At 44.6% G+C, this 16,155-nt stretch overlaps 1 protein-coding gene across 7 annotated transcripts in view; it reads right to left on the bottom strand.

Annotated features, from left to right (window-relative positions):
- The window catches only part of DDX50 (DExD-box helicase 50), a 46,239-nt gene extending 30,404 nt beyond the window's left edge, over positions 1 to 15,835 (bottom strand). For 2 of the 7 annotated variants that reach the window (XM_008270034.4, XM_070057773.1), the window contains exons 1-5: positions 15,306 to 15,511; positions 10,281 to 10,392; positions 9,291 to 9,581; positions 5,670 to 5,745; positions 4,744 to 4,922 (exon numbers count right to left, since the gene is read on the bottom strand). In XM_008270034.4, the coding sequence (XP_008268256.2) occupies positions 4,744 to 4,922; positions 5,670 to 5,745; positions 9,291 to 9,473 (438 nt within the window). In that variant the 5' untranslated portion in view covers positions 9,474 to 9,581; positions 10,281 to 10,392; positions 15,306 to 15,511. Of the gene's footprint in view, positions 1 to 4,743; positions 4,923 to 5,669; positions 5,746 to 9,290; positions 9,582 to 10,280; positions 10,393 to 15,305; positions 15,546 to 15,760 lie in introns of those variants that run through there. The other 5 variants (XM_002718449.5, XM_051823244.2, XM_070057770.1 and 2 more) reach the window with 4 other exon arrangements.
- Between the last annotated feature and the right edge of the window lie 320 nt (positions 15,836 to 16,155).

Raw genomic sequence — 16,155 nt, 5'->3', positions numbered from 1 at the left:
CTCTGTCTTCTCTCTCTCACTGTCCACTCTGCCCTTAACAGTAAAAAAAAAAAAAAAAAAAAAAAAAAAAAAAAAAAAAAAAAAAAAAAAAAAAAACTTGTTAAATGAACAAACAGGGCCGGCACCATGGCTCACTTGGTTAATCCTCCGCTCGTGGCGCCAGCATCCCATACAAGCAATGGGTTCTAGTCCCGGTTGCTCCTCTTCCACTCCAGCTCTCTGCTATGGCCCGGGAAGGCAGTGGAGGATGGCCCAAGTATTTGGGATCTGCATCCGCATGGGAGACCAGGAGAAAGCACCTGGCTCCTGACTTCGGATGGGCGTAGTTCCAGCCGTAGCAGCCATTTGGGGAGTGAACCAACAAAAGGAAGATCTTTCTCTCTATCTCTCTCTCTCTAACTCTGTCAAAAAAAAAAAAAAAAAAAAACGAATGATCACCATGTGCTAGGTACTTTGCTCTACATGAATTACCTAATTTGATTCTCACAGAAATACCTTTAGGTGGCTTTATTATCCAAATTTTATAGATGAGAAATCTGGGTGTTAGAGAATTTAAAAGACTGGGGCTGGTATTGTGGCGCAGTGGTTTGAGCCACCTCTTGGGATACCTGCAAACCATATCAGAGTGCTGATTCGAGTCCCTTCTACTCTACTTCAAGTCCAGTTCCCTGCACCCAGGAAAGCAGGAAACCATGGCCCAAGTACTAGAGTTCCCATCACCTACATGGTAGATTCAGATGGATTTCCTGGCTCCTGGTTTCAGACTGGCCTGGCCTTAGCTGTTGCAGCCACCGCAGGAGTGAACCAGTGGATGGAAGATTTCTGTCTCTCTCTTTCTCTGTTACTCTGCATTTCAAATAAATAAATCCTTTAAGTCTCTAGTAACATCATTTACATAAAAGCTTTTTAAGGCAGTGTTAGAATTCTGTCCTATTTCTATAACCTGTGGTCTTTCATAATTTCAGCCAAGAAACAGAACTTCCAAAAAACATTTTCCCTGTAAGCCAACACAACCAACCTCATTTGGGATAGGTGATCCAAGATCCTTATGACCTAATTATATTTATATATGTGAATTTTCTTTCTTTTTTTTTTTAGAGCATATACACTCTATTTATTTATTTGAAAGGAAGAGTTACAGAGAGGCAGAGGCAGAGAGAGAGGTCTTCTATCTGCTGGTTCACACCACAAATGGTCTCAAAGGCCAGAGCTGTGCTGATTATAAGCCAGGAGCCAGGAGCTTCTTCCAGGTCTCCACACAGGTGCAGGGTGCAGGGGCCCAAGTACTTAGCCATCTTATACTGCTTTCCCAGATGATAGCAGAGAGCTGGATTAAAGTGGAGCAGCTGGGTCTTGAATCTGCACTGCAGGCAGCAGCTTTACACTACACCACAGCACCAGCCCCTTGCTTTTATTCTATAATATCATTTAGGAGTCTTTCAAAGAACAAACTACTTTTAATCACATATCTATTCAAATTATGATGCTGGATTTTTTTTTGTAATTTGTGAAGAACCTTAAAGCTCATATATGTTCCCAGAAGGTCAAATTTCAGGCTAAAATTTTACTAGTATGCTCAAATAGTTGATTTTTTAAAGATAGATATATATATATATATATATATATATATATACTTTTTTTTGACAGGTAGAGTGGAGAGTGAGAGAGAGACAGCGAGAAAGGTCTTCATTTTCCATTGGTTCACCCCTCAATGGCCGCTGCGGCCAGCGTACCACACTGATCCAAAGCCAGGAGCCAGGTGCTTCTCCTGGTCTCCCATGGGGTGCAGGGCCCAAGCACTTGGGCCATCCTCCACTGCACTCCCAGGCCACAGCAGAGAGCTGGACAGGAAGAGGAGTGACTGGGACAGAATCCGGTGCCCTGACTGGGACTAGAACCTAGTGTGCCGGCACTGCAGGCGGATGATTAGCCTATTGAACCGCGGCGCCGGCCTAAAGATATATTTGTTTATATATTTATTTGCTTATTTTATTTCAAAGGGGGAGCAACAGAGAAGAATCATATATCCGCTGGTTCACTCCTTAAATGACTTACAACAGCCAGGGCTGGGCCAGGCTACAGCCAGGAGCCAGGAACTCCATCCTGACTTCCCACAAACATAGCAAGGGTACAACTACTTGGACCATCTGCTGCTGCTTTCCTAAGTGCACTGGTAGAATGCTGGATTGGAAGGAGAACAGCAAGCCAGGATGCAAATCATCACTCTACATACAGAATGTTGGCTTTGAAAGCAGAGGTATAATCTGCCACACCACAGTGCCAGCCCTATTAGTTGATTTTACTACCTATAAATTAAGATACATCTCCAGTCCCTCAGTAACCACAAGAACTAACAATAACATTTCTATAATACCCTTTTTTAAAAAAAGATTTGTTTTATTTATTAGAAAGACAGAGTTATAGAGAGAGGTGGAGACAGAGAGGTCTTCCATCTGCTGGTTCACTCCCCAGATGGCTGCGATTGCCAGAGCGGTGTGATCCGAAGCCAGGAGCCAGGAGCCAGGAGCCTCCTCTGTGTCTCCCACATCGGTGCAGGGGCCCAAAGACTTAGGCCATCTTCCACTGCTATCCCAGACCATAGCAGAGAGCTGGATCGGAAGAGTAACAGCCAGGACCAGAACTGGCGCCCATATGGGATGCTGGCACTACAGGCCAGGGCTTTAACCTTCTGTGCCACAGCACCGGCCCCTATAATACCCTTATTAAAAAGTCAACCAATGAAACAAAATATATTGAACATTTATTGAATGACCAAATAAACGAACACTTCTTTAGAAAATTATTTAGGGGAGAAGGAGCTCAGCTTAGCAGACAAGATACCTGTGTTCCACATCAGTGTGCTCGAGTTCGAATCCCAGTTCCAACTCCTGACTCCAGCTTCCCAACAATGCAGACCCTGGGAAAATTGACAGCTCAAGTAATGGGGCACCTGCCAGCCAGGTAGAGATTGGACTGACTTCCTAGCTCCCAGCTTCAGCCCTAGTCTAATTCCAGCTGCTGTGGGTATTTGTGGGAATCAATCAACAGATGGGAGCTTCCTCTCTTTACCTCTTAAATTAAAATTTTTTTCAAATCACTGTTTAAAAGCAAAGTCAGGGGGCCAACATTGTTGGATAGCTGTTAAAGCCACAGCCCTCAATGCTGGCACCCCATACTGGTGCTGGTTCAAAACCTGGATACTCTACTTCCAATCTAACTCCTTGCTAATGCACCTGAGAAAGCAGCTGAGGACAGCCCAAGTGCTTGAGCCCCTGCAACCTCTTGGGAGACCCAGAAGCAGTTCCTGGCCCCTGGCTTCAGAACAGTCCAGCCGAGCCATTTCGGCCATTTGGGGAGTGAACCTTTGGATGGAAGCTCTCTGTCTCTCCCTCTCTCTCTTTCAAATAAATAAATGAATCTTTAAAAAGATAGTAAAGCAAAGGCCAGGACTGAAAAAAGATAAGTCACTAAATGCACTTCTATGAATACTCTTAAAATAAGATATGCTGGTTTCAAAATACATTTATGGGGCCAGCACTGAGGTGTAGTAGGCTAAGATTCCACCTGCAGCACTGGCACACCATATGGGCGCCAGTTCGTATCCTGGCTGCTCCACTTCCAATCCAGCTGTTTGCTAAAGCCTGGAAAAGCAGTGGAAGATGGCCCAAGTCCTTGGTCCCTTGTGTGGGAGAAGAAGCTTCTGGCTCCTGGCTTCAGATCAGCTCAGCTCCAGCCATTGTGATCATTTGGAGAGTGAACCAGTGGATGGAAGACATTTTTCTCTGTCTCTCCCTATCTGTAACTCTACCTTTCAAATAAATAAATAATTAAAAACAAAACCATAGTTATCAAAGATATATAAAGTTCCATACATATTACATTCATATGAAATAACTACATTACTTTAACTTTGCTTGAAATTTACTTATTTGAAAACCAGCAAATTTTGCTTTAGGACTCAAATTTTTACAATCCGAGGCTGGGACCAGCGCTGTGGCATAGCAGGTAAAGCCACTGCCTGCAGTGCCAGATCCCATATGGGCACAGGTTCGAGTCCCAGCTGCTCCACTTCTGATCCAGCTCTCTGCTATGGCCTGGGAGAGTAGCAGAAGATGGCAGAAGTCCTTGGGCCCCAGACCCGTATGAGAGACCCAGAAAGAAGCTCCTGGCTCCTGGCTTCAGATCAGCCCACCTTTGGACATTGTAGCCATCTGGGGAGTGAACCACCGGACGGAAGACTTCTCACTCTCTTTGTCTCTGCCTCTCTGTAACTCTGCCTTTCAAATAAACAGATAAATCTTTGGGGAAAAAAAAAAAAAAAAGGAAAGAAAGAAATTTTTATAATATGCCTCAGGGCTTGTTTGAGAGGAGAAGAGACAGGAGAGAAAGACAGAGAAAAAACTCCCCAAATGCGCACAAATGGCTGAGCCAGGTTAAAGCCAGGAGGTGGAAATACAATCCAAGTCTCGATATGGAGAGCAAAAACCCAATTACCTGAACCATCACTGCTGTTTCCACAGGGTCCACATTGGCAGGAAGCTGGAGTCAGAATCCTGAGCCAGGAATGAAACCCAGGTACTCCAATGTGGGACATGGGCATCTTAATCACTAAGCTAAAGGCCTATTCCCAAGGGTTAACTTTAATGTCTTAGGGATACTTGAACTTTAGTTTTTTCAGTATACTTTTTCTTTCCCTTTTAAATACAGGAACATTTAGAACTTTTACTCCCTTATAATGATTACCTTTGGTGAGCGGCTTTTTTTAACCGTTTCTTGATTTCTTTGGAGCCTTTCAATCAAGGGGATGGCAAAAGAGAATGTCTTCCCTGTTCCTGTTCGTGCTTGAGCAATTAAATCTTTTCCTTCATATATGGGGCCAAAGGTCTTAACTTGAATAGGAAAGAGATACGTTACCCCTCGACCTGTAAAGTAAGATTTCATTAAAATATTTAAGACAAAAAAAAATACATTCACTTGAAAAGGACAATCCTGATTCCTCAGTGAATGACTAAAGATACACTACCTAATGACATTTACACTTATTCCTACACCCAAAGGAAATTATTTTAAAATTGGTTTGGGGGTCAACATGAGTGTTTTTTAAGTATTGGAAGGAATTTCCCTGTTGCTGGGTTCCTGTGTTGAAATCACCTAGAAAAACTGATACCAAGGGAACTATGGTTTCATTTAACTCTACATTTCTGGGCAGGGAGATCTATTATAGCTTCTTCTATTAGTCATTAAAGATTATTAGTCCATATTCTATGCTCCACATCATAAACGTTCCTTTGCTTTAGTTCAATGACATTGCTTCAGAAAAGTAAACCTGTGCTATTATTGTGCTTTCTTTATAAAATTAATCCTCTTCTATCACCTCCCTATACGGTGTTACACATTCATGTCAGAAATATTAAAAATAATGTGTTTGAGTCTTAAAAAATAAATAAAAATAAAAAATAAAGAGTTGGTATGAAACTGGACAAATACATTTACTTTTTAAGGTTCAAAGTAGGTCAGAATACTGAAAAGTCCGACACAAAAGTAACTGTAATTACAAAAGAGCTACTTCTCTGTCTTTTTATATCTGGTTTTGGTTAGAAAAGGCACAAGTGTTTTATAAAATATAGTATTAGATTTTTCAAATGTATATCTGCTAAAATTCACAGTACCTTTCAGAAGCTTTATAGTCTCTTCAGAAATTGAGAAATTGGAGAAAGATCCTTCTTTCTGTTCACGTGTTAGGGTCTGTCAAATGAAATAAAAGTTCTAAATAACATAGCTTACATTTGACTCATTTACCATTTTTAGCTTTACAAATTAGCTAACTGATCAATTTTAGTTAATAACTGCAGATACTGCAGAATTTTTTCAAAAAGATTTAATTATTTGAGAGGGAAAGTGACAGAAAGAGTGTTGGTTCACTCCCCAAATGCCTGCAAGAGACAAGGCTGGACCAGACCCTCCATCTGGGTCTCCTACATGGGTGGTATGAGCCTGAGTACTTGGGCTGTCATCCTCTGCCTTCCTAGACACATTAGCAGGGAGCTGGATTAGAAGCAGAGCAGCCCAATCTCAAACCAGCACTCTGATGGGATGTGGGCATGGGCAAGCGATGGCTTAACCCACTGAGCCACAAGACCAGCCCCTGATATTGTATAAGACATTAATTTTTATTTAATTTTTTTTTTTAATTTTTATTTTTTTATTTTTTGACAGGCAGAGTGGACAGTGAGAGAGAGAGACAGAAAGAAAGGTCTTCCTTTGCCGTTGGTTCACCCTCCAATGGCCGCCGCGGCCAGCGCGATGTGGCCGGCGCACCGCGCTGATCCGATGGCAGGAGCCAGGAGCCAGGTGCTTTTCCTGGTCTCCCATGGGGTGCAGGGCCCAAGCACCTGGGCCATCCTCCACTGCACTCCCGGGCCACAGCAGAGGGCTGGCCTGGAAGAGGGGCAACCGGGACAGAATCCGGCGCCCCGACCGGGACTAGAACCCGGTGTGCCGGCGCCGCAAGGCGGAGGATTAGCCTAGTGAGCCGCGGCGCCGGCCTTATTGTATAAGACATTAAAGGTGTTTAAATTGTTTTGCCATTGTCAAAAACATCACTGTGATAAGAATACTTATTCATGGGGCTGGTGCTATGGCATAGCGGGTAAAGCTACTGCCTGCAGTGCCAGCAGTACAGTACAGGCTGCTCTACTTCCGATCCAGCTCTCTGCTATGACCTAGGAAAGTAGAAGATGGCGCAAGTCTCTGGGCCCCTGCACCCACATGGGAGACCTGGAAGAAGCTCCTGGCTTCGGAACAGCACAGTTCTGGCCACTGTGGTCAATTGTGGAGTGAACCAGCAGATGGAAGACGTCTCTCTCTCTGCCTCTTCTCTCTCTGTGTGTAACTCTGACTTTCAAATAAATAAATAAATAAATCTTTAAAAAAAAAAAAAAAAAGCATTAAGGAAGTATCACTATGTTCCTAAATCTGTATATATGAAATACATGAAATCTGTATAACTTAAAAAAAATTTTAAAGAGTACTTATTCATATAAATCTGCATACCTCATGATCATCTCCTTGGGATAAATTCCTAAAAGAAGAATTACTGAACTCTAATACAATCCAAACAAAATAGTAAACAGTTAAGCCTATTACAATACTAAGTATTGTACCAGGCAAAATCTCAATGAAAAAACAACCTGTAAGTTTTTTCCCACTCTTAGCAATACAGATTTGTAAGGCCTTTTTAGCTCAACTAATATATGTGCTTCCCGACAAACAGCAAACTCACAAATAAAAAACATCATCCTGGCCGGCGCCGCAGCTCACTAGGCTAATCCTCCGCCTAGCGGCGCCGGCACACCGGGTTCTAGTCCCAGTAGGGGCACTGGATTCTGTCCCGGTTGCCCCTCTTCCAGGCCAGCTCTCTGCTGTGGCCAGGGAGTGCAGTGGAGGATGGCCCAGGTGCTTGGGCCCTGCACCCCATGGGAAACCAGGAAAAGCACCTGGCTCCTGGCTCCTGCCATCGGATCAGCGCGGTGCGCCGGCCGCAGCGCGCTGGCTGCAGCGGCCATTGGAGGGTGAACCAACGGCAAAAGGAAGACCTTTCTCTCTGTCTCTCTCTCTCACTGTCCACTCTGCCTGTCAAAAAAAAAAAAAAAAATCATCCTGTAAGGCAGGGATTCGATAGCTTTCCCCAAATCTTCCCAAAGATTATACATTAAGTTCCCATGTATTTAAATGAATAGCAACTGTCAGGTTTAAAGAATATAAAGAACTATTAATTATCAAGAATAAGAATAGCATGAGGTGGGCATTTGCTTGACACAGCTTGGGACTCCCACATTTCACCCTGGAATGCCTGAGTTCAAATTCCAGCTTCCTTCTCTATTCTAGCTTTCTATTCATGTGCAACCTAGAAGGCAGCAGGTGACAGCCCTTACCATCCACATGGTAGACCCAGACAGAGCTCCATGTTTACCAGCTCTGGCCTGGCCCAGCCCCAGCTGTTGCAGGCATTTGGACAATGACCAGCAGCTGGGAGATTTCTCTCTCTCTCTCTCTCTGCCTTTCGAATATAAAAAAAATTTTATAAAGATTTAGGTGGGCATTGTGGTACAGTGGGTTAGGCTACCCCTTGAGATTCCCAGATCCCATATCTGAATGTCAATTAGAGTCCCAGCTACTCAGCTTCCAATCCAGCTTCATGCTAATGCACCTGAGAGGCAGCAAATGCTAGCCCAAGCTACTTAAGTTCCTACCACTCACACGGGAGAGCAGGAGCTCCTGGCTCCTGGCTTGGGCCTAGTCCAGCCTCAGCTGTGGCCAGCATTTGAGTGAACCCACAAATGGAAGCTCTCTGTCTCCCTCTCTCTGCATTACTCTGCCTTTCTAATAAATAAGTAAATTATTTTAAAAATTAAGAATATCAAAGTTGTTTACTTCTAAAGATCCAAGTAATTTACTGACAATTTATGACACCTAGATAAACCTAGGAACTCTGCTAGGGGAAAACTGCAAAACAGCTTTTGAAATAAATTCTGTCAAGAAAGTATCTTGGGGTGGGCATTTGGCCTAATGATTAAGGTGCCTGCTAAGATGACAGAATCCCATATCAGAGTGCCTGGATTTGATTCCCAGCTAAAGATCCTAACTTCAGATTCCTGCTAATGCAGATCTGGGAAGCAGCAAGTGATGGCTGAGAGCTGCATTCCTGGATTGGGTCCGCAGTTCCTCACTTTGGTCTCAGCCCATCCCCAACCTTTATAGGCATTTGGGGAGTGAACCAGCAGATCAGACCTCTCTCTCTTTCACTCTGCCTTTCAAATAAACACGTTTTTAAAAAATACAGTTTCAACACTGAGTCACAGTAAGACCTAAAAGATCATTTGTTACTGCTGTTATAGAAGCAGAAAAAGCAGAAGGCAAAATACACAGTCAAGAGGCCTTCTGTACCTTGTTGCAAGAAGTCAGAAGTCAGTTCATAAGTACTGGTAGGAGCTGAAATAACCATAAGAAATGCAAGTTGGTGACCATCAATACAATGTTCAAAAAAACCGTTCAGGATCCGAAATGTACAAGAAAGGTTTACGTTTGGCAACTCTCCCACCCACCCCCAAGGAAAAGGCGAAAACAATGAAAGAACAGGGCAAAAGGAAAAGGGCTCAGATTTCAGCCAGACTCTGTAGTCCAAATAAGACACTAAGTAGGATATTTTTATCAGCCCTAATTAGCCTAAAAAATCACATCAGCCTTTATTTGAAGGATAATGTTAAAAGCAAAATAAAAAGTATCCTTACCTCCTCTAGTTTATTATCACTTGATTTATGAGCATTGTCCAAGGAGGATACTCGCTTCGATTTTTTTTCATATTCAATATCTCCATTTGGCAGATCTTTTCTTCTTGACTTACGTGATTTAGAAAATTCATCTGAAAGTCTATTAAATCCTTCTTCAGTGTCTCCATTTAGCTTCTCTCTCATTTTAGCTTTTTTGGGCTTGGGAGTATCCAAGTCATCTGCAACACCATTTTCCCTTGTTTCTGATTTCTCATCTGAGTCATAATGGTGCCTTGACTTCCTTCTGTCACTCTGCGGACAAAGAAGCAGAGAAAGGAGGGTCATGGATCTCCTTTAAACGCTCTACAAAAGTCAGAGCATGACTCCCCAAACAATTAAGCTCAATCTGCAGTTACTCTGAAATCGTACCTGGTAGAAATCCACCCTGGTTATTAACATCAAGCTCTAAACTTTGTTACTAATTTTGTCATCTCAACTCTTGCATTCTCAACCCTCAAACTCTCTAATCCCATCATAATATTGAAGGGAAATTAGGGGCCAGCATTGTGGCATGGTGGGTAAAGCCGCCACTTGCAGTGCCGGCATCCCATATGGACGCCGGTTCGTGTTCTGGCCGCTCTACTTCCAATCCAGTTATCTGCTATGGCCTGGAAAATCAGCGGAAGATGGCCCAAGTCCTTGGGCCTCTGCACCCGTGCAGGAGACCTGGAATAAATTCCTGGCTCCTGGCTTTGAATCGGCCCGACTCAGGCTGTTGTGGCCATTTGGGGAGTCAACCAGCAGATGGAAGACCCCCACCCCTACCCCACCCCGCCTCTCCATAACTTTGCCTTTCAAATAAATACATAAATCTTTAAAGAAAAAAAAAAGACTGAAGGGAAAATAAAAGTTCTTTCTCAGGAAAAGAATGAGAACCCCCCCAAAAAAAAAAAAAAAAAAAAACTTCTAACATCTCAAGAGAAAAAAAATTAGTATTTATTGAGTACCTACCCAGCATTGAGTAATGTGTTTTCAGCTTATCTTGTTTAAATCTTCGTAACAACCCTATAAGGGAAGTACAGGTCCATAATCCCTTATCCGAAATTCCGATATCCATTAAGCTCTGAAAACCGAAAGTTTTTTTTTTTTAACTTATATGGAGGCAAAACCTTACCTGACCTCAGCTGATGGCAAAATTTGGCGAGTACTAATGTGAGGCTATTTATAGTCTTTCTTTATCACACCTAGTATGAATGCTCATATTTAATACTAAGGTGTTTGATAACAGGTTGTAGATCCCAAATCCTGCTGGAGTATAACCTTTCTAAAAATCCCCTCAGTTCTGAATTCCAAAATACAGCTAGCTCCAAAGATTTTGGATAAGGGAGAGTGAACCCATGTTACTTTTGCCATTTTACAAAGAGGAAAACAGAAGTTCTCACAAGTTGAGCAACTTGCCAAAGATCCACACGTGGGATTTCCTGCAGAGGCTAGAAATCAAATCTAGTCCTGTATGACTTAAAAGCCTATGTTCTTTTCCTATCAGGCCTTCTCCTGAATTTGGATGATTAACAGAAAAACAAAACTATATAATTCATATAAAACCCTAACTGTTGTACTTCCATGGAAGGACAGTAATCCTGGGAACTTAAATTTTTATTAGTTAATAGAACTTATTTAAAACACACACACACACACACACACACACACACACACACACACACACACAGGACCAGCGCTGCGGCACAGCGGATTAAAGCCCCAGCCTGCAGCACCAGCAACCCATATGGGCACTGGTTGAGTCCCAGTCGCTCCACTTCCCATTCAGCTCCTTGCTAATGTGCCTGGGAAAGCAGCGGAGGATACCCCAAGTCCTTGGGCCCCTGCACCCACATGGGAGACCCAGAAGAAGCTCCTGGCTCCTGGCTTCAGATCAGATGAGCTCTGCTCGGGTTGTTGCAGCCATTTGGGGAGTGCACCAGCAGATGGAACACCTCTCTCTCTCTCTCTGCAACCCTTTCAAATAAATAAAATAAATTTTAAAAACATAAGAAAATCCTAAACAAAGCAAAAACAAAACAAAAAACTATTCTGCAACTTTGGTTTTAAAATGCCAAGCTGTTTTTGTTTTTTTTTTTTTTAATTTTATTTATTTTTTTTTACTTGAGAGTCAGAGTTACACAGAGAGAGAAGAGGCAGAGAGAGGTCTTCCATCCGATGGTTCACTCCCCAATTGGCTGCAACGGCTGGAACTGTGCCAATCCAAAGCCAGGAGCCAGGAGCTTCTTCCGGGTCTCCCATGTGGGTGCAGGGGCCCAAGGACTTGGGCCATCTTCTACTGCTTTCCCAGATCATAGCAGAGAGCTGGATGGGAAGTGGCGCAGCTGGCGCCTATATGGCATGCCGGCGTTTCAGGCCAAGGCGTTAACCCGCTGTGCCACAGCGCCAGCCCCCAAACTGGTTGCTTTTTTAAAGATTTATTTATTTATTTAAAAACAGAGTGATAGAGATCGTCCATCCACTGGTTCACTCCCCAAATACTTCCAACAGCTGGGTCTGGGCCAGGCAAAAACAACGAGCCAGGAATTCCATGCATGTTTCCCACATGTGTGGCAGGAACTCAAATGCTTGGGCCATCTTCTGTGCTCCAGGCACATTAGCAGGAAGCTGGATCAGAAGTGGAAGTAGGGAGCCAGTGCTGTGGCGTACATACTAGATAAAGCTGCCGCCTACGGCACTCTCATCCTATATGGGCGATGCTTCAAGTCCTGGCTGCCTTACTTCTGATCCAGCTCCCTGCTAATGTGCCTGCAGCACAGAAGATGGCCCAGGTGCTTGGGCCCCTGAACCCACAAAGGAGACCCAGAAGAATGTCCTGGCTCCTAGCTTCAAACTGGCCCAGCTCTGGCCATTGCAGCTATTTGGGGAGTGAACCAGCAGATGAAGATTTCTCTGTCTCTTCCTCTCTCTATAACTCTTTCAAATAAATAAATAAATCTTAAAAATTAAAAAAAAAAAAAGTGGCAGGTGGGAGATCCGGGATCTCACTTACTCCCAACAAGGGATGCAGATGTCCCCGCTGCGCTTTAATTTGCTGGAACACAACACCCACCCCAATGGCCACTATTTTTTTTTTTTTTTTTTTTAAGATTTATTTATTTATTTGAAAGGCAGAGTTAGAGAGAGAAAGAGGAAGAGATCTTCCAGCTGCTGGTTCACTTCCCAAACGGCTGCAGCAGCTGGGGCTAGGCTGGGCTGAAGCCAGGAGCTGAGAGCTTCTTCCAGGTCTCTCATTTGGATGCAGGGGTCCAAGTACATGGGTCATCTTCTGCTGTTTTCCCAGATGCATTAGCAGGAGCTAGATCAGGAGTAGCCAGAACTCAAACCAGTACCCATATGGGATGCCAGCGCTGCAGGCTGAGGCTTTACCCACTATGCCACAGCGCCAGCCCTCATCACTGTTTTAATATTTGTAAATCACAAGACATGATTTGGAAATCTAACACTTCTTCAGAATGACTTGGTCAAATGTTCAAAATAAATTAGTAATAGTGATTAGTGGTAGTAAAAACTGTCGTCACCAAAGTCCTCACCGTGATGCACAGAATTTTTAGAGTACTTTACCATACAATATTCTCGTTCATGAAATGGAAACTGCCGTGGAAACTGGACAGCATACTATGTGTGACAACACTTTACAATTACATGTTACATCATTTGATCTTTACTTAACTGCACTAGCCCTCAGCTTTCCAAACCAACAGAGTCTATAGAATAACAAGATTATTTATAGAGCCAGCCTGGGGTTTGAATTGCTCCTGGGCCCTGCACTTCAAGGAGAGGATAAAGCAAGGCAAAGTGAGACTTCTAAGCCCAAGCCCAGCAACGTCCTAGGGTGATGAAATACATTATTCCACATCAGACTCACAACGCTTGACACTTTCAGCTCCCTCGGTTTCCATTATACTCTGTATGTCCTCTCATCCTCTCACCTCTATCACTTCTCCTATGGTCTCTCTCCCTCCTCATTCTATAGTTGGTCCTTTTTAAGTCTCTGCTCTCCAATTATATTTTCACACCATTTTCATTTTCAACACATTCGTCCAGGCTCCTTTCTTCATCTGCATTCCAGTTCTGAGAACCTGTATCTCAGCTCTGTATCTCATATCCAAACCATAGTTATCTTCATCTCAGAATCAGATCACCAGTCTAAGGCTCTACTTCTAGTAGCTGATACTCCAATCCATTTCCAAATTTCTATTTATCTTTCAGAGTTACAGCGGATTCAACAAGTATTTCTGAAGAATTTACAATGTGAAAATCAGCAACTTAGAAGGATACAGTAAAACTTAAGGATTGACAAAGATATAGTTATTTTCCTCAAGAACTCGGGAAATATTTGGGAAAGATATACACAGGAAAAAATGAGATAACTTTACAAGAAACACATAATAAATCCCAATTACATGATAACTACTGGAACAGCCTTCAAAGGGGAGCCTGACAGATACAAGATTTGGATGCAAAAGGAAAAAAGAAGTGTTCCAAGAGGAGCTAAAATTAAAATAACTGCTTAGAGATTCTACTTACACCCTAGTACCTAACTGTGGCAGTGAAATTCAGGGACAGAAAGCAGAATGGTGAATGTCAGGGACAGGAGAAGGGGGGAATTTGAATTAGTATTTAATGGGCAGAGTCTGGGAAAATAAAAAAGTTCTGGAGATAGATGTTGGTGATGGCTGCAAAACTCAATGCCACAGAACTATACACTTAAAAATGGTAAAAGCTGGGGCTGTCGCTGTGGCGTAGTGGGTAAAGCCGCGACCTTTAGTTCCAGCACCCCTATGAGCATCAATTCAAGTCCCAGCTGCTCCACTTCAATCCAGCTCTCTGTTACAGCCTGAAAGATGGCCCAAGTCCTTGGGCCCCTGCACCCACAAGGGAGACCCGGAAGAAGCTCCCACCTGCTGGCTTCGGATCAGCTCAGTTCCAGCTGTTGTAGCCATTTGGGGAGTGAACCAGCAGATGGAAGACCTCTCTCATTCTCTCTGCCTCTGCCTCTCCATAACTTTGCCTTTCAAATAAATAAATAATTTTTTTAAATGGTAAATGTTAAGTTTTGTGTATCCTACAATAAAAGAAACCAGTTGGTAAGTTTACCCTAGTGATATGGCTGGTCAGGTAGGTTCTACTCTCTACCACTTCACAGACTACATCTTATTCTTTTGCCAAATGTCACAGTTCAAATACCGCTACCTTCTCCCACTGCTTTCTTTCTGCAGGTCTGATGTCTCCTGTCAAAATTTTACCTATGCATTTTTCTGCACCTGTACTCCCCTAATTGTTTCGGGACTTGAAGTCTCTACAGGCTCCTTGAGGTGAGGATCATTTCTTACACTTAATTAAAGACCTTCATACTCAACAAAGAGGCTGGTGCAAGTTAGACACAAATAATAAATACCCACGGATTGAATGAGAACACCAATAGTAAGCGCTATTAATAATGCAATCCACACGATCTCCCTCACAGGCAAATCCTGGCAACCCCGGCTTTGATACCATTCCTTAAGCCTCTATAGTTATCAAGGTTTATAAACCTAGGCTCGCTGTCCCCAGGATGCTTGCACACAGGACAGGGTGACTGAGAAACAATACATTTCCAAGGGAATCGTTTTTCTTAATCGTCTTCTAAGGTAGCCAACGAGAACCAAACAGGCCTCTCTGCTTAAGAAAGAAGAGCAAAGAAACGGATATCCCGGTGATGGGAGCTTGAGCCTGCCCATCTCGCACACGCTTCGGGCGCCAACAGGAAGGGCTGAAGGAAGGGCTGAAGGAAGGGCCAGCGGAGGCCGAGTCAAAGCCCAGGGCCGCCCTTCTGCAGGGCGGGAGTGTGGCGGTGGGAATGGTCCCGCAGCGACCGCAGAGGGCCGAGGGCCAAGCTCCCGCTCGGATGTGACAGGCCATCATCAGGGACAGCTCCCCTCCCCGCCCAAGCCGGCGCAGCCCCGAAGGAGGCGCGGCCCATCCTCAGCGCACCTTTCGCCTCTCCTTCCTCAGGCTGTCGGGCTCCTCCAAAGGTGCTTCCAGCTCCATAATGTCCCCCCACAGGAGTTTCCCAGGCATTACTGGCCGCCGCCTCCGCCTGCCTCAGGGCGCGGTGGCCACAACCACCTACGGGCAGCGCCAGCGAAAAAGGAAACGGGGGCAGGACAGCCGCCCGGCCAGGGCCGTGCGTCACTTCCGGGACACGCACCGCTCGGCGGGGAAAATAATCCCGGATCCTTTCGGCGCACACTTTTTCCTTGCGCCGCTACCTCCCAACCAATGAGAATGAAAGTTCTCGAGTGTCCCGCCCTCGTTCCAAAGTGATTGGCGTGCAGAGTAAAACTCTGGCCAATCATCATGAAGGACGCACGCGCTGATTAGCATAAGTGATTTCTCTGTATCTCTTCCCCACTGCAGAGTTCTGCTCGGGAATCTTCGACACTCACTTCTGAGGCTGGGGAACCCCTCGATGGCGGTGGAGAGGGTCGGCCCGCGCGGCGACCCGGCTCGCGGGCCGGCCGGAGCCGAGGTGGGTGGGGGCGCCACGCGCAGCCTCGCTATTTGCGGCCGGAAGCTGCGGCCCTGGGCCCCGCCCGTTGCGGGCGGGGTGCGAGGAGGCGTTAACGTCCAACGGCTTCGCGCCAGTCTAGCAGCGCCTCGCAGTGGGGAAGGGGTTTCTTGGGGTCCCGAGTGGGCTGGAGGTGAAGGCTGGGGCTGACTGGATAGACGTCCACCCCGAATTCTTAGGTTTTGATCATTTAGCTGGTCGTCGGCTGGTTTTAGTCCTCACGCTCCGCGTTTGACTTGAGGAAGCCGAACCCACCCAAGAAAGGAATTTACT

This window comes from Oryctolagus cuniculus, chromosome 15 (genome assembly GCF_964237555.1).
Source record: "Oryctolagus cuniculus chromosome 15, mOryCun1.1, whole genome shotgun sequence".
NCBI lineage: Eukaryota > Metazoa > Chordata > Mammalia > Lagomorpha > Leporidae > Oryctolagus > Oryctolagus cuniculus.
The sequence above is the reverse complement of the archived record's forward strand: the minus strand, read 5'-3'. Positions and strand labels throughout refer to the sequence as shown.